The sequence below is a fragment of the Amphiura filiformis genome, chromosome 18 (genome assembly GCF_039555335.1).
Source record: "Amphiura filiformis chromosome 18, Afil_fr2py, whole genome shotgun sequence".
In the NCBI taxonomy this organism is placed as follows: domain Eukaryota; kingdom Metazoa; phylum Echinodermata; class Ophiuroidea; order Amphilepidida; family Amphiuridae; genus Amphiura; species Amphiura filiformis.
The window spans coordinates 13,326,568-13,353,142 of record NC_092645.1 but is presented as its reverse complement, the minus strand read 5'-3'; the positions used below and the strand labels follow the sequence as shown (position 1 = coordinate 13,353,142).

General features: G+C 37.5%; 1 protein-coding gene across 1 annotated transcript; it reads left to right on the top strand.

The window, feature by feature from the left end:
* On the top strand, positions 1-23,551 carry LOC140139889 (sodium- and chloride-dependent glycine transporter 1-like). Its single transcript, XM_072161650.1, has 14 exons — positions 1-157; positions 2,980-3,145; positions 8,536-8,667; positions 9,421-9,583; positions 11,164-11,358; positions 13,068-13,200; positions 14,537-14,671; positions 15,616-15,719; positions 16,091-16,215; positions 17,190-17,302; positions 18,332-18,463; positions 19,277-19,492; positions 20,196-20,360; positions 21,540-23,551. Exons 1-14 carry the CDS (start codon positions 152-154, stop codon positions 21,732-21,734), a joined length of 1,980 nt encoding a protein of 659 aa, XP_072017751.1. The 5' UTR covers positions 1-151; the 3' UTR covers positions 21,735-23,551.
* Positions 23,552-26,575: the final 3,024 nt, after the last annotated feature.

Here is a 26,575-nt window from a genome sequence, read left to right as displayed (position 1 = left end):
CTTCATTACCTACGTATCATGGTGTACACCTGAACTTTACTATAGTGGATCTTCGTTAAGGAAATATTACATGTGAAACGGTTTATAAGAAACTAAAGGAATTAAAAAATAACTCTACTAGAACTGGTGGGTCACTGAAGAAGGACCAAAGATGTCGGTAAGTATAAGGCTTTTGATTTTATGAAAATAAATCATGGGCATTGGTACTGACGGTGTATGAACGACACGGTCTGGTGAACTTTAATATACGGTACATAGCGTTAATCGTGATAAATACAATATGAAAGTTGAATGCATTACGCAAAAGATAATACTTCATGTACATGGAAAATAAAAATGCCACTTACATGCTTATAAAAAGATTTGATATTAGTATTTGATATTATCAGTGCTATTATTGCTAATTTCACTAAAATTTATTAAACGAGATTTTAAACGTTTTCATCAAACAATCGTCATTTGATTGGAGTTTTCTTTACACATCCACGTCATTTTCGGCGATTCCATATTTTCTCAAAATACGCTTAGTGCCAGTCATGTTGTTCAGAAGCGTACAAATATTACATTTGTTTAATAGCAAACAATGTTGAAAGATTACTGCTTTTGTAGTTGTGCTTAGTTAAATGTACGTACCCAGGAGCATTATTATTAAATATGTAGGGCAAATACATAAGCAAATTTGTCATTCTTGAACATTGAGGCTGAGTGACTTAAACAGGGGACTACTAGATATGATTCTTTATAGTGCCTGTTCTTGAAGTTTAAAAATCTTTTCCATAATAATAATATATTATTATGTAGTAAACTTGCTTTCATAGAGTAAAGACACAGCTTATTTTGCTCTGAGCTTGTTGTCGTGTTTGCTACTGAGTTCTATTTGAACTTGCCTTCACTTTTTGACTTGAATTTTTTTATCGTTCGACAGCCATAGTGTTACTGTCTATGATTTATTAACAAATTTCAGTTCACAAAATAACAAATGGCTGATTTTATGACTTTTCGATGTTTGATTTTATATTTTGTTGTCTGTCCCTGAAGAAGAGCAGTTTATCTGCTCGAAACGTCGGTTTTTTGTTGTTGTCTGTTTGGTCTGCTTATGTGCACTGTGATTTTCATCACTTAGTGCACTTTTGTATTCCCATTGATCCCTGTTGTTTTTGCAGGTTTAACACTTCTGTGGGCCATGGAATTGGTAATTTTTGGCTGTCGAACTTCACCTACTTCTATGCCTACATTTGTTGTTTTTTGTCCCCCTCTGCATACCGTCTAGCCTGTATTTTGTTTCCCCACATCAAGTTGCTATACCTTGCTCTCTTTCTTTTCAATAATAATATAGTTTACAAGTATTAGGATACCATAAAGTACTGAAGTATTAAAGTGAATGAGTACATAATTCGTTTGGGAAGAAATAATTTTAGTTGGTTTATTATTCCTACACCATGTACACCTCTGGATATATTCTTTGAGATGTTGGCAATGTGAAATTTCCAAGTTAGATTTTTGTCAATTGTTTTTCCGAGGTATTTATCATCCTTTCCAGAATTACATTATCCGATATGATATTAAACTGATAACATTGTACAATTTTATTTGATGCTCTATGATTTGTATTTTGAGCACCATTAGTCTTGCTACCATTCACGGAGTCAAGTTATTAGCCTTAAACTTTTATTAACTTCTTTTAAAGGGAGGCACCGGCAATCACAACATTATGCCTTATATGTAAGAAAGATATTTATCAAGCACGAATCACATGGTTTTATTTAAAGCAAACTCATTGTGACGAATAAAAACATTTGGTACTCAGCACGGGATATTCAAAATTCCCGGGCGCCGATATTACCCAGTAATACAACGAAGGCTGACGACAATTGAACACAAATAACCATTACGTCATTGCACTTAGACAATTTCGGCGCGGGAATTTTGAATATCGCGTGTTGAGAGCCGACTGTTTTTATTCGTTTTTATGGTCAATTTGAGTCTGTTTTAAATACAACCATGTGATTCGTGCTTGATAAATATTTTTCTAACATATAAGGCATAATGTTATGATTGCTGGAGGCCCCCTTTAACATTTAGACACATTGTCCTTATGTGAATAAGTAATAGTATTAGTAGTGTCATCTGCAAAGAGGAATTTTAGAATGGTTAAAGTATTTATGGTGATGCAGACATTAACACACAAAATACAAGCTGTATCAAAATAATTGGTACCCATCAGTTTTCATTAACAATGGATGAATCTGACACATTAGAATTTAACATAAGATCCAAATAGTTTCTAGATTAATTGTATTAACTATACATTCTGGACATTTCAAGAGTATATATCCAATGTTGCATTTGGTAGAGGCAGACTTTTTAATAAACATAAAATTGATGGATACCAATCATTTTGATACATACTGTAATGGGCCTAAGATGGAGCCTTGGGTAATCCACATACCGTAAATGTTCGCCTAATGGCGCTAGCTATGGGCTCCCTTGACATAAGACATAAGTGGAATTTTAGGCACAACCTAAAAGTGCCCTGCAGTAAAATTCGCATCAGCAAATAAGGGCACGGAACCTTTAATTCTGGTTGGAATTTCAGAGGAGGGAGCTCTTTATTTGCACATGAAATTTACCGCATGGCAAAGGAGCCCGTGTGCGCCATTAGGCGAATCTTTACGGTATTATATCATTCACGATACTGAGATTTACAAGAACTCTTTCTGTTATGTAATTATGTTTCCTCTTATCCTCTAAATCCAGAATGCAATATTCCAATTTATGTAATAAAATGCTGTGATCAATTAGTGTCAACATTGTCAAAGGCTTTAGACAAGTCTAGGAAAATCCCAACAGTTGTCTCATTGTTTTCGACCCAATCAATAATAATATATGCTGTTATGTTGGGGTTTTATTGTAGGGAAGGCATAGGGGCAACGTAAAGAACAATTGACGACATATCATTAATTTCTTTTTTTTTTTCAGAACGAGGCTGTCGAGGTGATGGAAATGGAGGTTGACAACGGGGATGAGAATAAAGAAAGAGGCAACTGGGGGAGTAAGATGGACTTCCTCCTCTCTACCATTGGTTACGCTGTTGGATTAGGCAATGTCTGGAGATTTCCATATCTTACCTTCAGAAATGGCGGAGGTAAGAGAGTATATAGGCGGGGATCGGAGTAGGAGTATATTTGAAGACCGAATTAAAAAGACTAGTTTGCGTCTGACGTCAGGGCAAAGGCGCGACGTGATTGGTTGCTGACCTGCGCAGTATAGCATTTTTGTTCCGGTTGATAGGACGTCATACGCAAACTAGTCTTTTAATTCGGTCTTCAATTATAAATATACAGTCAGCATAATAAAGAAGGTTACAGTTCAGAATCATGACCTTAGAGCCAATGTGAGGGTTGACTTCAAACATCATGGTGACCATAATGATCGCAAGGATGTTTGCTTTAATTTGAGATTATCAGTGACGGCAAATGATACAGAAATTACTAATTTGAATTCATAAAAAAACTGAAAAACGGAAATAATTTTACTTTAGTATTTTTTATAATGAGAATGTTTATTGCACCGGTAAAACTTTAATTCTAAGGGAACGTTCATAAATACCTTGGTGGGGGGGGGGCTGGAAAATTTGTAGGGGGGGTCAAAAAAGTTTTGACCTTCCAAAAAGGGGGGGCAAAAAAGTTTTTAACGTGGCAAAAGGGGGGGTCAAGAAAGTTTTGACACCCATAAAGGGGGGGGGGCCTAAAAGTTCAATACAAAATTTGTGCGCGCTACGCGCGCACATTGTCTCAATAAGGCCCTTTTCATCCCGATCATAGGTGTAAATAGAGTAAAATACAAATTTTTTGCGCGCTACGCGCGCACATCCAGTAAAGCATTTTTTAAAGCTCCGGTATATATGTATGTAAAGCAACTGCAATTGTTTTTCGTCTGTGCCCCAAAATTTTATTTGCCCCCACACCACACCAAGAAAGCTGGATCCACCCCTGATACATCCGTGCAATAACTTTTGAGACCTTATTTGAAAGCAATTTATTCATATTTTATGATGTCCTGACAATTTAGGCCTATTATAGACATAAGGCCTGTAAGAGTGACACTGATAAATGAGAAATTTATTGCGGATCTGTTTGCTTGAATTTGTAACAAGGTTCAAACTGTATAAGTTTAATCCACTATACTAGTAAAATAAAGCATTACTTATAGTGGAAACAAGTGCGGATTATATTAAGTACTACTAGTATACCTTCATTATGTGTGTGTGTGGGGGGGGTAAAAAGTTTGGGTGTATACAAAAGGGGGGGGGGGCGAAAAAAGTTTTCAGTCCATAAAGAGGGGGGGTTCTAAAAGTTTAACATACAGACAGAGGGGGGGGTCAAAAAGTTTTGACATACCGAAATCAAAATTTTCCAGCCCCCCCTACCAAAGTATTTATGAACGTTCCCTAAGTGAGATGAGAGTAACTATCACATGTTATTTGACAGTGTATTTATTTTCTATCACTATGGACCACAATGGCTTCATCCCAATGGCATAGTTCAATAACCTCAATTAAACAATCATAGTGCAAAATTTGACCTCAAGTTTCAGAGTATGAGTTTTTGTACCCAAATTTTCGAAGGTCATTCAATGAATGTTCAAATGTATTGTGGTTAAAGAACTGTGCCTTGATAGATGAGCATGTTGTGGATCCTAGTGTTGAGATTATCAGTGATGGCAAATGATGCAGAAATGACTAATTTGAATTCATAAAAGAATTGAAAATTGGAAATAATTTTACTTCAGTATTTTTAATATGAGAATGTTAATGCACCGGTAAAACTTTAATTCTGGAAGAAAATATCACACATGATTTGACAGTGTATATAATTCCCATTGCCAAGTGCAAATAAAGGCGACCTTGGGAATGCTATAGAAATAATGGTAAACAGACCTAAGGTGGTTTTCGATTTTTTTTCTGACAAAGTTCGTTGCTCTACAAACTAATGTGAGACGGCCTATTTTGTATTGCTGAAATGCAATTATGTAAATTATTGTTAAAATTGTTTGGATTAATTTTTATCGACAGCACAAACTGACTATAATCCTTTAAAATCATAATTACAATTCCATTGCGCATAAATGACGTTGATTTTGTTACAACATTGTAAAAAATATCAATATTTGAAGCTTTGTGACATTTACGTACGAAGCTACGCAAACTCAACCCAGAAAGTATCGAAACGATTATAGATGGTCAGATATATCGGGAACTGAAATATATAGCAAAAACTTATTATAAAGCGCAGCTTTCTCCTGCGCATGTTGATACCTCTTTTGTTGCTCTACGATATCATTTGGTTGAGTTATGGGCGCTTGAGTGGCTTCAAGTCGGATTTTGAATGTTGCACTATTCAAGCCAAATGCGTTCGTCATGTACACCCCCCCCACACACACACAATCAAGATAAAGGACACCGATGTGCTCTGTTTACTTAACCATGAACTTTACTTTATTTTACTCCTTCGACTTCCAACTTCAATACTTGCTACCCTTTACTTATCTCTGACTTATCTCATGAACTAGTCTCTTTCTGCTGACATCTCAATACTTGGTGTGACCACCATCACTGTCTATCACTGCCTGGATTCGTCGTCGCAGATGTCTTATCTTTCATTGGCTTGAATAGGAGATAAGTGCAGCGACTTTAGCCACTCAAGCGCACATAACTCGACCAAATGATATCGTAGAGTAACAAAAGAGATATCAAAATGCGCAGGTGAAAGCTGCGCTTTATATACATTAAACATGTTAAATAAGTTTTTGCTATATATTTCAGTTCCCGATATATCTGACCATCTATAATCGTTTCGATACCTTCTGGGTTGAGTTTACACTGAAAACTTAAACTAGTCAGGCAGTTGCTTGACTAACTTAAAGCTAGTCAAGCAGGTTAGTCCAGCCCGCCTGACCAACCTAACATTAGTCAAGCCCGTAGCTCAAGCTAGTCCAGCCTGCTGGACTAGCTTGCAATTTTGATAAGCTAGTCAAGCCTGCTTGACTAAGGTGTAATGCGGTGCTTGACTCCGGGGGGGGCACTCAACTTTGGAAGTGACGGGCATGTGCCTACCGGAGTCGCGAAGTAGGGGCCTATCGGGTACAAAGCGTTATTTTAAAAAAGGGGGTCATTGGGTACAAACAAAATAAAAAAGGGGGTCATTGGGTACAATATTTTGAAAAAAGGGTGTCATCGAGTATAAGATTTAAAAAAAAGGGTCATCGGGTAGAAAATTTTGAAAAAGTGGAGCAAAATTTTGAGAATTTCGGCATAATTTTGAAAAAATTGAGCAAAATTTGACAGTTTCGGCATTTTTTTGTTCCATTTTGATGATGCTATTCTAGAAAAAAAGGGGGTCATTGGGTAGCCTCAACCAAAAAAAGGGGGTCATTGGGTAGCCGCAACTAAAAAAAAGGGGGGTCATCGGGTATGGCTTTTAAAAAAAAAAGGGGTCATCGGGTATAGTCGACTTCAAAAGAGGGGGCCTATTGACAGGCACATAGTTACCGTCACTTCCAAAGTTGAGTGCCCCCCCCCGGGGCTTGACTAGCTTACAATATCGATGGCTTGACTAACTTTGCACGTGCATGTTCAACACATAGGAAATTGCTTTGAAATGGCTACCCCATTATACGTAGTTGTCTAGTAATAGTTAAATAATATTATCGGAATGGAAAGTTAAGGATTGACAACCTGGCACTAGCATCATTGTTAACAACACTACTGTTTATATTTGTAAAAGCTTTCTGATGGTTTTTAATGTAATTTAGTGATATTTTGGATATTCACATGCGATTACAGAGTTTAAAATCTAAGGTAAGCATACTGAACATGATAAGTACTAATATTAGATTCCATGATTTGTAAGTGCCTCAATGGTCTAGTGGTGAGTGTATAGGGTTTGCAATCTCCAGGTCCGAGTTCAATTCCCAATGAAGGTAAGTGGTCATAAATGTGTTGTCAACATGATTACCAGGTAAGAGGATTTTCTTCAAGTAATATTATCAGTTTCAAAACGCAAAACTATGAGAATAAATCCCACCAGACAAGATAAACATCCATGTTTGTCTCTTTTTTTTCAATTTTTTACCAGTAACGTGGTTTGCAGCACACTAGTCAAGCAAGTTAGTCAAGCAGCTGCCTGACTAGCTTAGAACTGCTTGACTAACGTTAGGTTAGTCAAGATGGACATCATCTGGACTAACTTAAAGTTAGTCATAAACTAGTCGAGCGACTAACCTAACGTTAGTCAAGCAGGCTTGACTAACGTCCAAGCTAGTCAAGCAATTTAGTCGAGCCGGCTCGACTAACGTCAAGTTGGTCAAGCACGTTAGTCAAGCAGGCTTGACTAACCTTACGTTAGTCAAGATGGGCACCATCTGGACTAACTTTACGTTAGTCAAGCTGACCAATTAAAGTTTTCAGTGTATAATAGTTATAGCATGGATATACCCAAAGACTTACAAACCCCATTTTCTTCTTAAGAAATTCACGCGGTGAATAAACCACCTCTCACCTCTTTCACCTTTTTTAAAACTTTGTTTCATTTCTGAAGTTACGTTATATCATTATTGTATTTGACAAAATTCCATGGATTGTAACGATAATAATTAGGCTAATTATTAGCACAGATTATAGAAGATGTTCCTAGTATCTTTCCACAACCATTCAAAACAGTGGGTGAACCCGGGGGTTGTGAGGTTGTGAGGGGGAGGGGGCAAAGCTGCACTCTTACCATAGTTGACATCATGGACTACGCAAAAATGCCTAATAGCAATCAAACTGGAGTAACTTTTGGCGGGAAAAAGTCATCGAACTTTACAAACTTAAGGTCAAAGGTCACGTTTTTGGCTCTATGGGGGTCAAAAACATCAAAGTTGACAATATTTTGACAAGAGTTGTATCAAAAGTTCAGTTTGATAAAACAATTCAAATAAAGAAAGGATTGCACAATCTAGGATTATTTCGTTACCTAGGTTACACAGCAAAATAGGTCAAGTAGGGCCTACCATTGAGCCCTATTGACCATGACCTATTTTAATACCTTTAAAATATTACCTTTCACTATAAAAATCTGAAAAGGGGTGAGAGAAAAAGGGCTTCCCCCTCATTTGGGGAAGAGTACCATGAGTATAATACTAGACCTACAATCATGTTCCCTAAACCAACTAAGCTAAATTTCACTGCGGCCACCACAAGAGATTTAGGATTAGGATAAGGGTAGGGTTAGGATTAAGGTAAGGATTCTGGTTAGGGCGATGGCATCCGGCAGTGATCATGTGATAATGAAGTTGCTCATCCATGAAAGAATATCTTGAAACAAATTCATCAGGATTGTGAAGTAAATTCAAGTTCTCAGTTATGTGTACAAATCCAGTAGAAATCTACTCACTTAGACAGTTTCGTCACCCAGGTCGGGTGAAAGAATATGTTAAAGAAAAATATGACGTCTAAACTCTTCATTGCAATTATTGATTTGGTTTCTTTATCAGGCGCTTTTCTCATCCCGTATTTCACCATGCTGCTGCTTGCTGGTCTTCCAATATTCTTCCTGGAGGTTAGCTTTGGACAATACTGCAGCCAAGGACCAATCACAGCTTGGCGAAGTGTACCTATGCTGAGAGGTAAGTTATGATTGGTTGATTTAGGTTTTCGTTTTAGGCAGTGTCACAGTGAATGACCAATAACAGCTTGGCGAAGTGTACCCATTGCTGAGAGGTAAGTTATGATTGGTTGATTGAGGTTTTCGTTTTAGGCAGTGTTACAGTGAATGACCAATCACAGTTTGGCGAAGTGTACACATTGCTGGTAGGTAACTTGTGATTAGTTGATTGAGGTTTCCGTTTAAGGCAGTAATACAGTAAATGACCAATCACAGCTTGGCGAAGTGTAACCATGCCAGTATGCTGAGAGGTAAGTTACGATTGGTTGAGTGAGGCTTTTGTTTTTGATAGTTCTACAATAAATCACAACTTGGCGAAGTGTATCCATGTCATGCTGAGACCATTGACTGGTAGAGCAAGGTTCGGTCTTAGGGACAATGGGTAGTATTCACAATACAGAGGAGCGTACCGAAATTAGATGATCGGAACTGGCTTGGAAGCCTCTGTCATTCACAAGATCAACAATCCAAATGAAATGCTACAAACGAAGGGAGTAAAAGACTAAAATAATAGAGAGTTTGCGATTTCCATCTATTCGAAATCCCTAACATGAGAGTATAGATGCACTCGCGTATGATACGTAGCCCGAGGATACGTACGTTTGGAAAGGGGAATCTCTCTTGCTATCTCTCCACCACCATAACCGTGGTCAAATTTTCTATTGATTTTAAAAACTTTTTACTGATGCCCTTCTATTTTCTTATATTTTTATAGGTGTTGGATACGGTATGATTTTAACCAATTATTTTGTTGGTATCTCATATAACGTTATCATCACATATTCCCTGTACTATCTCTTCTCGTCGTTCACCCTTGACCTACCATGGATTGGATGTGACCATTATTGGAACACACCTCTATGCAGAGGAGCATTTGAGTATGTATTGTTCATGATCATATCGTGTATAGTTCAGTTTGATGTATTTTATGTGGGGTGTGCAGGGTGGGGATGGTGGATGTTTATTGGAGGCATGGTACACAGCGTCATCATCCCTACAGGGTGTAACAATAAAATTTGTACAATTGCATTTTGACGTTTCAGGAAAAGACTAAAAGAGTTATGGCACAAATGTTATATGCACTTTAATCAGTAATATCTTGGATAAACGATTAGTTGGTTTCTTTACTAGCATGGGTTCAAAAACGTGTTGGGCCACTTTTGCCATGTTTGCGCATATCAAGTTTGAACTGCGTAGATATGTTCATCGTGCATTAAAGAACTGACACAAAAGAATTATAAGTGGCGTTTCTTCATGTAATTAACATGAACTTAATAATAATATGATATTTCTCTCAAATCTATAAATGAAGTCATGAAATTTCTTTCAAATTAAAATAAAGTACATTAATTTGTCATATCCCTGAGATATCATTGATAAAACTAAGAACAGTTTTTGCATTCATAAGTACAAAACAATACAATTTTGAAATTAAGTTAAGCTGGGCTTCTAGCTGTTCTGGGACTATTGCCAGCATTTCTGTTAACAAATTCTACATGCTTCTCAAAGTTATGTGAGTTTGGAAAATGAGCTATAAACAATATTATGGTTTCTGCTTACTCCATGTGATACCGAATGTTACAACCATAAAAATACGCTCTTCCAACGTGAATTGCCAGGGGTTAAAGTTGTGGAGCTGCAGCCACGATTTCTAGTAAATGAGGTTGTTATGTCACTAATGTCAGTGCTTAGTTGTGGCTTTCAAAAACTCAAGGAATCATTTCTACCACTTCGAATACCCCATTGTTTAAAGCTACCTAAGAGCACCGTCCAACTGTACACGGTTCAACTCTATTCAGTCACTTTTGTAACACTTAGACAAAAGTGGCCCAAGCGGTTTTAAGACTAGGTTACATAATTTGCCATATCTTCACTTGTATACCATCGATTTTATTGGAACAAAGCGTATCTGGTGGCTAAAGAAATGATCTTGATAGACATATAAATATCAAACCAAAAAATAAGCGGCATACTTGTGTCATTCTATTTTCAAAATTGTACAAATTTTATTGTTACACCCTGTCAGAAATCGCCATGATAGTAGGGCGAATTCTTCAACAGCTACGCATGGCGTGTTTGTTCGAGATAGGCCAATCGACTCAGGCTAAGCACACTACAGGTTACCACAAAAATACACACTTCTTCTCCATTACGAATGCGGTGTTGCCATATATCAGCTGAAATGACTATTTTTTACGATCTGTGCATGCTCGTTGTCCTCTTTAACGTACAAACGGTTATTTACGTTTGTAATTATGCCGTGGGTAAGATTTGAAGGAGGGGTGTGAGTGAGGTAGTTGTGTGCTTGGTGCATGAACGGGTTGTGGGGGTATCATGGGTGCATGGGTGTCCGCGCGTTGTTAAAATTTATACATAGCAGACCCAAGACTATTAAAATCAGCATTTTGTAACGTTTTTACGCTATTATCATCATCTTTTTGTCATATTTATTATCCAGCCTTTGCACGGCAAATAACGATTCCATCGTTCTTAACGCCACCTATGAAGGGAAGTGTACAAATATAGCCAACCTTACAAATGACGAGTTCAACATCTACAACATATCACAGAATGCTGACGGCACATATGATTTGAGTATGTACAGTGATCCAATAGCCGGACTGAGGAAATCACCCAGTGAAGAATACTGGAAGTAAGTTCCATTGCTTGATGTTTTGATTTAAATTACATTGATTCATGTGGTTGGTTGATCGATGATTGATTGATTGATTGATTGATTGATTGATTGATTGATTGGTTGATTTAATGTTAAAATGTAATATGTATGAGCCATTCCCCCAAACCAGGAATACAGCCTGTCTAAAAAAAATTGTGCAAGTGAAAAGCGCCCTCTTTGGCAATTAGAAATACCGTTATGACATGATGCTTATATCAACGTCAAGGGCGGCGTCTTAGCTCTCAAATGCTGTTTGTTCTGTTCAATTTGCTTGTTTTAATCTCGAGATATGTTTAGTTAACAACGAAAGGGTAAAAGCCATGATGCAGTCATGTCTACAGTAGAATTCATCTCGACCTTTGCAGGACTTAACCCCATTAAAAGCTATTAAACCAAGATAACACTCATTGAAACAGCTCAACTGATTAAATCGGATCTTCTCTGGTTGTGCACAAGTGACTGTTTTCATGTGCGATATCGCAATAAAGCTGGTATTCATAGCTTCAGTTGGGTAACCGATTATAAAGGAAACGAACGGAAACAATGTTATGTGTGGCTTTGTTCACGAAATCAGACAATGGCGTGCTTTTGTAAACCAGCATTCTTGAAAATGAGCAACATAATGATTTTTGACTTAACACGGTTTGGAAATAATTTCTTCATATTTTTGGTGTTATCTGTCGTTTACATGTCCTTCCTAAAACACAAAAAGTACGACCCTCTCCAAACACCTAAATTAGCTAAAAATTTAGGACATGTTACAAAACTATATCGTCTAGAATTTTAGAAGAGTACTTTTAATATTGGCCGGTTATTTTTCACACAGCGACGTTAACTAGGCAATGTACTATTACCTATAACATTAACTAAAACACCAAAGTACGAATATTTCCAAACATCTAAATTAGCTAAAAATTTAGGACATGTTAAAAACTATATTTTCTAGAACTTTAGAAGAGTACTTTTTATATTGGCCGGTTATTTTTCACACAGCGACGTTAACTAGTCATATCCCCATACTGTTAACGTAGGGCTATTTGTAGGGTCACGCGTCAATGGGAAAGAGCACTGTGTATTGTGTATAGGAAAACGGACAGTAACTGCAGTATGCACAATTGTGCCACTTTTACTAGGGAGAGGAGCCACAGAGGACTGTTCATGTAAATCACTCAACATTTAAAACATAAAAATAAATAAGAACCCATGATAATTGCACTTGACTGGATTTGGAACAATATCAAAAAATGACTGGCAAGAAAAACAAACTACATTGCATTTGTCTTTTGTCTTAAAGCGTGACCAATAACCCACTTGACCAAACAAAAGGGAGAAAGTTTGAAGCAGTCGCTTACACCTGCTCTTCTTTTGATCGCCCATTGATACACATGTCGCGAGTGTAAGCGACAAGACGCTGTTGGTGTATTAACCAAACAGACGTTCGCGTTGAAGTAAATCTGAGCAAGAAATTCAATCGATTTTGTGAAGTTGCCGTGGAAGTCGAACTTCATTTCACAAACTCTCTACTGTCTCGGGTCTAACCGCAAGGAATTATTGGATTTACCGTAAAGGTAAATTCCTCATGCGCTGTTAACCGATATAAGCGTTCAGGTCCCCTTCCCCGTCACGTTACGTCACAACATTGGATTAAAAAACTTGTTCTGCCAATTATTAATTTCTTCTCACAGAAATCGAGTTCTTCAAGAGGCTGATAACATGAACGAGACAGGTGGCATCATTCTGGAACTAGCCGGGACCCTTGCATTATCCTGGCTTATTGTCTTCCTTTGTTTAATTAGAGGCATCAAATCATCGGGCAAGGTAAAGAAAAATCTCGAGTAATAAGTTGTGTCCAGACGGGTGCCGAAAATATTATGTGTCGACAAATTAAAGGGGTGGGCCTAATTCGGGGGTTGGGACAGATTCTGACCGTGTGGACGTACTTGGGGTGTCGGACCCCAAGATAATTCGAGGTTTCCAACCAACCAAAAAAAAACCAAAAAAACTAGAGTGGTCGGCTGACACTCCAAGTTGTACAGTGATACTTGGGATGCAATTTGGGGTGTCAGACCCTCGAGGGTCCGCCACCTTAAATTGTCAGCCCGTCTGAATAGTCAATTCACATTATCATGGTCATGGACTGTTATATTTCAACAAAATAGACTCTCCAGATCTAACAATACCATTGATGAACATTTTAGATGGAATACTATAGTATTTACATGTAGAAATGTAGAACGGGCAGTGCAGTAGCGAATTACTAGACTTTCGCAATCGAGGGACAGCCGTGGAGAGGGCACATTTGTCACAAGGGGTGACCAAATGGGGTCACAGTATCGATTCTTTATTGAAGCATATTCAAACGGTCAACCAATAATATTGGATGGGGTGTGTGCATGGGGTTGGGGCAAGCGGGGTACATGTCAACGGTTCCAATGGGGTGGGGCACAGTGTCATCGCCCCGATATCTTCATGGTAGAAATCGCCATGGTAGGTTGAATCCACAGCCACGCATGGTCATTTTATTCCGACCTTTAATATGAGACGCAGTAGCCAAGTGACCTGACTAAGGCTACTGACAATAGCCGGGGTAATTGATTTCTCGCTGTGTGAGTAAGCTTGGTCATACTGCCTCCACTGGAGTAGTGAGTGCAGCTATAGCCTGGGCGCTGTAGTCCATACATGTACAGGACCAACGCAATATAAAATTAGAATTTTGGTCAGATTTTGAGTTCAAGACGCACGGCCTTTTCTCAAGACGCAAACTAACGACTATCATATCTGTTCAACACGTATTTACAAGTGTATGAGACCAGATCTGGTTTCTTGAGACGAAATCATTTACGGGAGATATTCATCATTTTCCACCCCGGTATCCGAAGATTTTCGCCTGATATCAAAATCGTGCATAGCAATTCACGTGTATCGATCCCGGGTATTTATTTTAGTATCTCTGCTGCACCAAATAATTATTAGCCAGGCGATGTCGGTGTGTGGGGGTGAAGCTCCCTCCTCCGCTGGTTAAACACCAAGAACAGGAGAGCATAGATGATCTGGCGAAAAGTGGAAAACTACGTTGTTCCTAAAATATACCTGACTTTTAGTCTCCAGTTGTTCACATGTTGAATTCAATATTCTTTATTCTCATACCATTTAGGTTGTCTATTTTACTGCAATCTTTCCCTACGTCGTCTTAGTTATTTTGCTGGTTCGTGGTGTCACTCTGCCTGGTGCCTCCAAAGGGATCCAATTTTTCATAACTCCAGATTGGCCGCGTGTTGCTGAGCCTAAGGTAAGCCTATTGAATTATAAATGGGCTATTCCAGGAGTCACCCATTCAGATAACCCCATTTGCAATTCACACTACTGTGGGGGAAGATTAAGAACATGTCTGGAATTGGAATAGCCAAATGTTTGTTGTAGAAAAGTTTTAATGCACCCGGGAAAAGGAGTTCGGCACAATAGTTTCACATCCCTAGTCTTAGCCAATCAGAAAAGCCATTGTAATTTCAAGTTGAATTGCGCTAGTGTGAGATGCGTGATTCTTCTTTCCCCTGTGTAGAATAACAATAATAAGGGGCGCACCATTAGATTTCCAGGGGTGGGCATGGGAGTTTTTTGAAAAAAAAAACTTCGCCCACTAGTGACACTGATGAGTAAAAAAAATAGAATTAATCCACCAAACTCTGTATAAAGGTACACATTAAAATTGTAAAAATATTTTTTTAAAATCCGCCTCCTCAGGCGGCGATAAAAAAATCAAATAGTGCCCCCCCAGCATCAGTAATTTGATCTCGTGTGGTAGTTAGTAATGTTTTACAGTGGTAATGTTTGAATGTTCCAGTGAATGATGCGTAAGCCTCTTCCCTTTAAGGTTATACGATGTATTGTTGGTCGAAGCAGCAGAAAAAAACAGTATCTTGCGAATGGTAGTGAGCTTTAGAAGCCTTTTAGATATCACAGATATACTTTTGTAGGTTCTTGAGTTTGTTGTAAAGAGGGCTGAAACAACAACACTTTTGTAAAACGTACATAAATCATTAACAACAATAAATTAAGCAAGTTTTCAAAGTATATGATTTGTAGAATGAACTTTTGCAAAACACCAAAGTGTTATTTTTCAATAATATATTGATTCAGATAATGAAAATCGATTTTTTTTTTGGACTGCTTCGACCAACAATACCTCGTATACCCTTATAAATAAATGATATATATTATTTGTTTTAATTGTAGGTGTGGTTGGATGCAGCAACCCAGATATTCTATTCACTCAGTGCTGCCTGGGGTGGTCTCTTGACGTTGGCCTCTTATAACAAATTCAAAAACAATTGTTATCTGTAAGTTTCGGGTGATAGGAAAGTATTAGAAGCTTATGTAAACGTATATGTAAGCTTATAATTACGTTAGCTTATATGTAAGCTTATGTAAGGTTAAAGTGGGTCGAAGGGAAGTTTTACAAAGAATAACTCTTAAAAAGTTATGAGCATGATCTAGCGGTGTTTGCACTGAACATTGAGACAAAATAACTTCAAGTTGACATAAGAGAAATAGTATGGGTTAAGAGGTGTCAATTTGACCTGATGGGGTTAATCTGGTGGTCTTGTTATGGAGGCACCCATGGGCGACGTGCTATTCTTTTAATCCATTAATTATAACCACATAATCTCACTGTTTAACTGAATACATTTCATTGTTCTATCTTCTTCAGGGACTCAATGGTGGTGCCTGCTATCAACTGTGCAACTAGCCTATTAGCTGGTTTCGTTATATTTTCAATCGTTGGGTTTATGGCCAATGAATTGGGAGTAGAAGTTGAGGACGTAGCCGATGGTGGTATGGTTTCAGTTACTTATTTTGTTCTTTCCTGAAAAAAACAACAACCCCGAACTGACCCGGAGATCTTTGGTCATTGACAAGAGAGTATCAAAGGTTCACGTAAAAAGGGTCTTTTTTCATGATCAGGTAGGCCTACTGTAGGCCTACGTTACCATGAATTAGCATGATTAGGGCATCCAAAACAAGAAAATCAGAAAAATATATACCCTGCACAATAAAACACAGTGTTTGGTGTCCTTTGAAGGTTACACCTCATTATTCCAAAGGACCGTTATTCTGAAGGGTCTTCCGAAGGTTCGTTATTTGTAGGATCATTGCTCCGAAGGTTCAATACACCGTTACTCCGAATTTGCAAGGTTCGTTATTCCGAATAGTCAATACTCCGAATTTAAAACAAAGCTTTTAACTCCGAAGGGTCATTACTTTAAAATTCGGGGTCACCAAAATTCGGAGTAATGACCCTTCGGAGTAACAAGCCTTCGGAGTATTGACCATCGGAATAACGAGCCTTGTTCCGTAAATTCGGAGTAATGACCCTTCGGAATAATGACCCTTGCCTTGGAATAACGAGCCTTCAGAATAACGGTCCTACGGAATAACAATCTGTTTTCCCCTTTGAGACAAAATGTAGCATGGCATAATATGTGTTTTCCCTGTTGTTAGGAATGGCTTTTGGGTCAGGAAAACAACTTACTTGCTTCTAATGGGGATAAAAAATAATGTCAATACTTGTTTAAGGTAGGAAATTCCACGTGTCATGCTTGTTTAGGGATGCACTTTCAGACCTAGTCGCAAATACTTAATTAGGGTGTTTTTTTTGAGACTTCATGGTCACCTATGATCCTTCCGTGTCAAAACCATACAATGGTCTCCCGGGAATTAAGCAAAACGGGCATGTGAAGATCATTTGTACTTTTTATTTTATCATGCTTATCATGCTTATCACATTTATGTTTATTTGTAACTTCCAGGATTTGGGTTAGCGTTCATAGCATACCCGGAAGCCGTGGCTCGATTATTCCCCTCTACATTATGGGCCATACTGTTCTTTCTCATGTTGATTACTCTTGGGCTCGATAGTCAGGTAGGACAATCTAAATTATTGCAAACATTTATTACTTTTAATACGGAAGCGTCTAAGCGTTATGCCAAGTCGACATACCAAAAAATGGATGTCGTCTTGGCGAAATAAATTATCATGCCAAGACAACTTAGCAAAAAAATGGATGTCGACATGGTAGCGGGATAATTTGTCACGCCATATTTGACACCACAGCATATATATAGAAACTAGTGAGTATAGCGGGATGAGGTATGTGGCTGGTTGGGGTGGCTACGGGGCGTTACAGCAATAACCAATAACCGCATAATTTGGATATCAAACTTGTTTGCCCCGCAGGGTTACAAAGAACCAATAACCGCGAAATACGGATATCCAACAAGCTTAAACTGTAAATTAGCCCCCTGATAGAGGGTATGGCTTGAACAATGAGGGAAAGCTTAAAACGTTAATAATGAAAGTAGAATATATATTTTCTGTGGTGTCAAATTACATTAAGGTCACTCTTGCTTTCTTGCCCTGCGGGGCCCTTATATTGGGGTCCCATTTGGAGTATTTAGTCGTCGCATGGGAGTCGCTGGTCTCGGGCCTGCGGCATTGATGTTTTTTTTTGTTATATAGAATGAATAGATTCTTGTCAAAAATGACCCAACTTATCAAGTTTGAGTAGTTTATCTTTTCAGAGGTGGACATAACAGAATCTTGTCAAATTTAAATGGACAATTTTGTCAGATAATGAGTTGGAGATCTTGTCAATTTGAGTAGTTGTTAAAATAAATCAGACACTATTCATTTTGATAAGATTGTCGGTTCAAAGTGATAATATAACTAATCAAAATGAACAGTATATCTCTTCAAAACGAATAGTTTGGGATCATAAATAAAAGAGTATTGATTTTTTTTTTTTTTAAATGGTTATAGGTTTAGGTTACCGTGTCCAACAAGAGGAGTGTAGACAAACATGGTGTCCCATCCCACAGCTTTTGAAATTATCGAGCTTGATCAATGAACTATATTCTTCTTCCCCAATACCAATTTTGTTTTGACCTACAGTTCACCATCATCGAATCTGTCGTTACCGCTATATGTGATGAATTTCCAGAAACACTAAGAAAGAGAAAAATGTTTGTCACACTGGGTGCTTGCATTCTGGGATTCATATGTGGTCTGGCGTGCGTTACACATGTAAGTTACACAAGATTGCCCTATCTGCAATAGCTGCCTGGTATCATATATACAAAACATAATGCAAAAATAGCCACACATTTCTAGGGCAGCTATTGTAGATAGGGCCTTCCTACACTAACCCCTTGATATTAACTTGTTAACCTTTTATGCGAGATCGCGCTTAGGGCCTATACTTGTAAACCAAATTGTACAACTTTACAACTTGACACTCGGACAAGTTAATATACACTCCGTCGATGGGCGACGAGCGATTAGTATTTAACCAATGAGATAGAGCGTTTTTGTAATATCGGGTGAGGCGCGCTATCTCATTGGTCAAAGACCAATCACTCGTCGCTCAGCGAAGGAGTGTAAATCAAGGATTTATGTTGCAACTTGTCCGACACCTAAGTTACGACTCCCCTTTCCCAACGGTATATGTCAATTAAAGCCTTTTTTTCTAGGGTCTGTGGGTATATACAATAAATATTTTGTGCGCTGGAGACGGTGTTCTTGGAAAAAGAAAACCGAAGCACAAGTCGATTAAGGCAATGGGTTAGAGCAATCCTGGGTTTCTCTACCGGAAGTCAACTTGTGCCAAAAGTCCTTTGTAAAAGTATTGAAAAATAATAACTATAATAAGACCGAATTAAACAGACAAGTTTACGTATGACGTCCTGTCAACCAGACCAAATATGTCGTACTGCGCAGGTCAGTAACCAATCACGCCGTACTTTTGCCCTGACGTCAGACGCAAACTAGTATTTTTAATTCGGTCTTCAATTATAATATCTTCACGTGTATTTTTCCAACTATTTATTTGACAAACAGACTGGTCCTTACTGGGCGTCTCTACTAGACAGTTATTCGACCACCTTTTCTGTGTTACTCTTTGCGATCTCTGAATGCATTGGTCTGGGCTGGATCTACGGCATCAAACGCTTTACCAATGACATACGTTGCATGGTTGGAAATGGCGCTGTGGATTTCTTTTTCTTCAGATGGTGGCAACTATTATGGACTTCTATTACACCTGCTATTCTATTTGTAAGTACAGCGATAAAGTGATGTTGTAATAATGAGAAGAATGCGAAGAAGAATGCGAAGAAGAATGCGAAGAAGACGAACGCGTTGAAGAATAATGCGAAAGAAGTGTGAAGAAGAAGAATGAATGAATGTGAAGAATGTGAAGAATACGAAGCATGCAAAGAATGTAAAGAATGCGAAGAAGAATGCAAAGAATGCGAAACATGCAAAGAAGAATTCGAAGAAGAATGTAAAGCAGAATGTGAAGAATGCGAAGAAAAATGCAAAGAATGTGAAGTAGATTGCGAATGCAAAGACATATGCGAAGAAGAAAAATGCAATGAAGAATGCAACTGCAAAAAAGATGCGACGCAAAATGCGAAGAATACGCATCACGAAGAATGCGAAGAAGAAGACGACGACGAAGAAAAAAGCAAGAAAAAGGATTTGTCATGAATAAGAAGCAGCAAAAGCAAATGAATCCGTGATTGCAATTGCAAAGACATATAGAAATCATGTTTTCAGGCTGTAAACAAGAATCCCGTGAGAAAATCACCAACCACCGATCCTTGATTATCTCTAAAATGTAAGGGAAACCTAAGAAACCGGGGTGTGTTTGGCCCTTGCCTTGTGTGAAATGTGTTGACCCCCATAACCCTCGACCAAATAAAGTTGAGAACCCTTGTGCTATAATGATTTTTCTTCTCGATTTGTTGATTTTCAGTTCATCGTCATGTTCAATTGGTTAAATTGGGTGGAGCCTTCATACAACGGTCCGTATCCAGTGTGGGCACGCGCTATTGGCTGGCTCATTACAACCAGCGCTGTGGTATGGATACCCGTGGTCATGGTCTACGAATTTTTCCGCAATTCTGGTAGTTTGGCCGCAGTAAGTATTAGTAATAATAGCGCGAGGGAAGGGCACTCTGCAAAATTAGCTTTACCCAACGTTGGTTAAAGGGGCATTTCGTGATCCACAGCCTCATCCCCCCACTTTTCTCAAAAAAAGTTGAGATTTTTATATCGCTGGAATACTCTGGCTACATACTGTTTATGTACAAAATATTTCTTGCAGATTAATTCGTTTAGCAAAGATATCGCGAAATTTGAATTTCGTTCTGGTGCACCAGAACGAAATTACAACGTATTGTCTATGGAGCAGTGCAATATACATAATAATGCATAACTCGCAAACGCAAAATCGGAATCAACTGAAATTTTGGGAATATGCTTTTTTCGTGGATATGTACTGGAAAATGTCATAAAAAGAGGATGCTAGGATCACGAAATACTCCTTTTATAATATCAACAATCAAAAATATTGCGCAAAAATTAAGCAATTGTGGTTAAAATTTGCTCAACATTACGCCCGTTTATTTAGACTGTTGATATAACGTGCCCATTTTTTTGCTTTGCTGTGTGCACATATGTGATGCGATCAAGCAAAATCAGTCGGAACTCGCAAATATTGTTTTGGAAACTCTTTAATTGCTCATATCTTTGGAACCGGCTGTTCAATTTCAATGGTGTTTTCTGCAAAATCCAGATTTATAAATGTTTTTTACTATCCTATAAGAAACTGAAAATTTAATATTTCCGAGTTCCGACTGATTTTGCTTTATCGCGTCACATATATTTAGAGGCATACAATCCAGCTTTTCAGAAAACGACCCTACTATGAGGTAATTGGTGACAAATGTTGACAGTTGGCAACAGGTGCTGGAAGCATTGGCATGATTATTTTGACCATTATGTTTGAATGAGTTATTACCCCCTCCCCCTCTTTCAGCTAAAATATGTTGGTAGAATAGGACCTCAGGCTTCGTTTAACCCCATGCACTGATTGGCAGTAATCAGGAACATCGGTTTACACAACTAAAGAGGATTGAGCGTAACTATTTAGCTGTATTTTAATTGGTCACTCAAAATAATTTGTCGCATAATCAACCAATCAGAGGCGCCGTAAGAAAGTAGTAGTGCATGCAGCTGGGCGTTATAAGAATGCTGAGAAATTCACGTGGATTGCCACTCCATAGCAATAATTTTCCTTTATCGTGTTATTTTATAGCGATGGAGCGCGATGTCGAACCCAAGTGATGAATGGGGACCGGCGCTTCAAATTCACCGTAACGAGGCATGGGAGGTTCATAAAGAACACGGTACTAGTATGGGAGGATTACTGGCGTTACCAGGTGGATTGGGAATGCAGTATACGCCGGGACCAGACAACCAAGGATATGAAAATACGGGTTACGAAACATAACTTGAACTAAATTTCAGTGTTCCCTTAAGGATGTCATATTTGGCTCATGCAAAGTTAGAAAAATCCAATAAAAAAGAGCCCAGTGAATAATAATTTTAAAAAAACCAATTTTTTTATATGATATATTGCGAACGTTCCTGCAATCTTATTGGTTCTTACCTGTGTGATATGACACGATATCACACACTTTAGCGCGTGAGTGTCAACCCGATACTCGTACTCGTTATTTGAACCAATCGGAAATGCATAGCAACAACGAGACTGATCGATTTTATGCCCTGGGTAATTCCTTTAAAATGTAGGATTTAATTTGTTTGAAATTTGTAATACTTTTTAAAAATTTGAATTGAAGTGTTTAAGAATGTATTGTTTTTATCCGCTGTCGTGCATCTATCGTTTCATATAACACGGGCGACATCATTATTTTTGGCGAAAAACAACTCGGCTTCGCCTCGGTGTTTTACTTAAAAATAATGATGTCGCCCGTGTTATATGAGACGATAGATGCACTCCAGTGGCTAAAAACAATACCTTTATTCTCTAATTAGAACATTAATCAGCAGCTGGGACAAATTGTCCATATGTAAGTTAATGTAGATTTAAGTTTTGATGGAATATATATAGTTGACTTAGCTGCGGGCTGGAAAAGTGATATTAGTCGCAAGTTGCAAAACAGGGTGACAACCAGTGTCTTTCAAACTAGTATGCCTATATTATTACATTTTCAGGTCAGTATATATTATGTATACATTTAGTAACATACCAAGCAATGTAAATAAATGCAGCTAAAATAAAACTTCTTTCGAGAACATCCCGTTTCATCATTGTCGTATCTTTGGCGATTGAATCGGGCCAAAGTTACGTGAAGTGATGATATATAACTGACGTTCCAATATAATATGTACTAGCATACAATTTAATCGTTATAAAAACAAGCACATTGTCTCTTGTTAAAGCCATAATGTACAAATTTTAATTTCGTTATTCTTAACTCTAAAATGCTGAAATTATGTTAGTATTAACTGTCGGGAAAGTTTCTGTCCTTTTAAGCCGAAATAAGAAGGTAAAGTGAAAGAAACCCCATCGCTTCAAATTCACCATAACGACGGGGTTCATTAGGAACATGGTACAACTATGGGAGGATTACGTAATTTACCAGATGTACTGGGAATGCAGTATACGCAGGGATCGGGAGAGAACCACCAAGGATATGAAAATACTAGTTACGAAACATAACTTGAAGTAAACGACAGTGTTCTCTTAAGGATTTCATATTTGGGTCATGCAAAGTTAGAAAAATCCAATAAAAAGTGCCCAGTGAATAAATAATATTATAAAAAGCACAATTTTTTAGATGATACAATATTATATAGGATATATTTCTTTTAAATTAAAATATGTTGCGCTGTAGTTTCTTCCAAGTTTAAGGAGAGCGTCAATTTTTCTTGTTGATTGTTGTAAGTTCCCAGAACTTTCAAACAAGTAACACATCTATAGTGCCCTCTACAACTCAAACTCATGTGTCATACGGAACTTGCATTAAACAAAAGGGACATTAGAATATTAATCAGCAGCTGCGACAAAGTGTCCGTAAGTAAGTTAATGTAGATTTAAGTTTTGATGGAATATAAAGTTGACTTAGCTGCGGGCTAGGAAAGTGATATTGGTCAAAAACTTTAAATTGTAAAACATGACAATCAGTGTCTTTCAAACTAATATGCCTATATCCTTTGAGATAATATTTTTCAGGTCAATTATATTATGTGTGTATATTTAGTAACATACCAAGCAATGTAAATAAATGTAGTTAAAATAAACACTTGTTTCGAGAGCACTATGTTTCTTCTATACATATGCACACATGGTAACAATTAAGCTCCCCCCCCCCCCGTCATGGCCGTCGGTTGATGTAAGGCCGTCGGTAGACGGAAGGCGTTGGTGAGAAAAAAATCGGGTTAACAATCGACTATTTTTTATCCAGGATGACAGAAATAAAGGGGAGAATTATAAAAAAAAAATGATGAAAAATTGTGAATGAAATTGAATTTTTTTTTTTTTTTCTTTTTATTTTTTCAAACCATTCAAAAAAATCTGGGTCAACAAATAATAATTTCCGTCGGCAAAAAATATTTCCGTCGGTACATTTACAAGTTGTGCCCCCTCGGTTCCAAAATCCGGGCTACGCCACTGATTAAGCTCATATTAACGAACCGATAGAATTTTAAAAAAATTAAGAAACGAGTATAACGGGCTATTTGAAATCCACATTCCCCCTGTGGACGATTTAGCTCAAGTCTTTCCATTTAAAATACTCACTCGTGGAAGATATAGATAAAGCATTATACAGAGGGTATGGGTTTCAAAATAACCCTAGACAGTTTCATTTGAAAAACATACTCCCTCTGTAAAAGAATTTCTGAACTCTTCCACACGGGTATGGCAAATTTCAAATGGAATGACCAAATTAGGGTGCAATACGGTATTGTATTAAAGCTTAGTTTTATATTGCATGTATAGAAGCTTATAGAGTTTTATATATACTGCGCCAATAAAGTATCCTTACACTTGGATAAATAATCACAATTTCCAAACTGAAAAATATTTGGGTAAATTTGTTTTTTTAATAAATGCACTATCTAATTCTGCACATTATGACACCACATTGAATCCAATGTGACTTCAAGAAGCAAAGTTACAAGCATTTGATTAGACGAAGGTCCAGTTTTAAAAGTGACAAACTGGCCTATTCAAAACTCCACAGACTAGACATCTGGTTTGAGAGTGGGGAATGGCTAATTTATGCGTTTGGCTTTGATTTAAAACAAAAGGAACAAAAGAAAACTGAAACAAAAGAACTGACAAATAAAATGAAAGTTATGAAAAGTACAGAGAAGTAAAACTGCTTTAAATAACGCTTCATTGAAGAAACTGTGTTGTCTCTTTGTTTTGCTTGTTGGGAATCTTTTTGCGCCTTGTATAGGCCAGTTTGTCACTTTTAAAACTGGACCTTCGTCTATTCAATTGCTTGTAACTTTATTCTTGAGGTCACATTGGATTCAATGTGGTGTCATAATGTGCAGAATTAGATAGTGCATCTATTAAAAAACAAATTTACCCCAATATTGTTCAGTTTTGAAATTGTGATTATTTTGCCAAGTGTAAGGATATTTTATTGGCGCAGTATAGCATTCCTTATCAAAATCACTTTATTTTTGAAATCCGTAATAAAATGTTGTACACAAAGACTACAATGTTTATCATGTTGATAGTAAATACCAGAATTAGCCCAGTCAAGACATACAGTAGGCCTACCTGTAACATAAAGAATTGCTTGCATGAATCTCTAAAACCTCCTGAACAACATACCAAGAAAAAAGAAAAGTTATAGGGTTATTTTCCTTTTAGATGTGGCACAATAACGTTAGTTTAGTGGAAGGAATGTTCTGGAAAAGAATGTCTTGGAAATTGCATACGATGAACAGGCGTCTACAGAACAGTCATGCAAATGTGTGGGGTAGGCAAATAATAATCAAATTGTACACATACATTTCAACACAGGTAACTTTATTTATACTGAAAGACATGGTATAATAACTAACATAGATAGTATTCGAACACCAATGTCGTAGCCAAGCGGGGCAAGGGGGTAGCTTCCCCTCTTGTGAGAAGTCCCCCCCCCCGTGATATGCTGGCCGCACTAATAATAGACTTGTAGGTCTTCTTTGTACGTTTTAGCCCACTTTTGACCATTTTCGTCAAATTTCCCACTCCCCTTGAAAGTTGCCCCCCCCCCCTCTGAAAAACCTCTTGATTACACAAATGTCTTACACAATATGAAGTGCTTAATAAAATAATTTGTAGAAAAAATGTTATTGCGTAATGTATACACGTTCATTCCTGATATATATATACGAGCGTACATCTGTGACATTTCTTGAATTGGTTATAACATATACTTTGAGATATGTTACGAGTTCAAACGTAAGAAACACAATTCCGTTTCATTGAAAAAAATGATGAATTTATAACTTACAACAAAACATCAACGTTTGTTCCATCTCTTCATAACATGCCGCTATCACGACTTCGTGAATAGTTTTGTCGCATCTGTGCAGTACTTGTTTTATCTAGCATTTTGGGCTTTAAAATGAGGTAGATTAAAAATTCAAAATGAGGTAAACGAGCCAATTGCCAAGACTTCGTTGATGGAGTTGTGTCAGAGGATGATTTAAGCACTTCCCAGCAAGTCTTGCGGTTAGCACAGCTGTGTGAGTGAACATGACACCACTGCCCGTCCACTGCATACACACGTGCATGGTTAAATTTGAATTTGGACAGATATATTTACAATAAAAACACCTTCAAAAAGTTGGTCGATTTCACATTTTATGTTATCTACAGAAGGCGTGAATTATCCTTCATGCATACATCACTTTAGATCTGAAATCGACCAAGTAATAATGACACACGGGCAATTCTAAAACAACATCTTTTGCACACAATGGGATTTGAAAAGTAAAGTGGCAGTTGAAACTCTAGTGATAACACTTTTACAGTGCATGACGGGGCTTCCTTAAACCATCCTCTGGAGTTGTGTAATACATGACTTGATAGGTATAGGCTAACTTTGAGTATGAACTTTTTATAATTATAATACCCAAATTTGTATTGAAATTAGTTTGAGTCACCAAAAATATACCATTTTACCACAATACGTACCTTTGCATGAAACACCTCATATATTACTTTAATAATATTACCGAACGAAAAATTATGTTAAAAATTGGGCGTTCCAAAAAAACAAGAGTTGTCATTCATCAGTTCATGAAATGGACTATTCA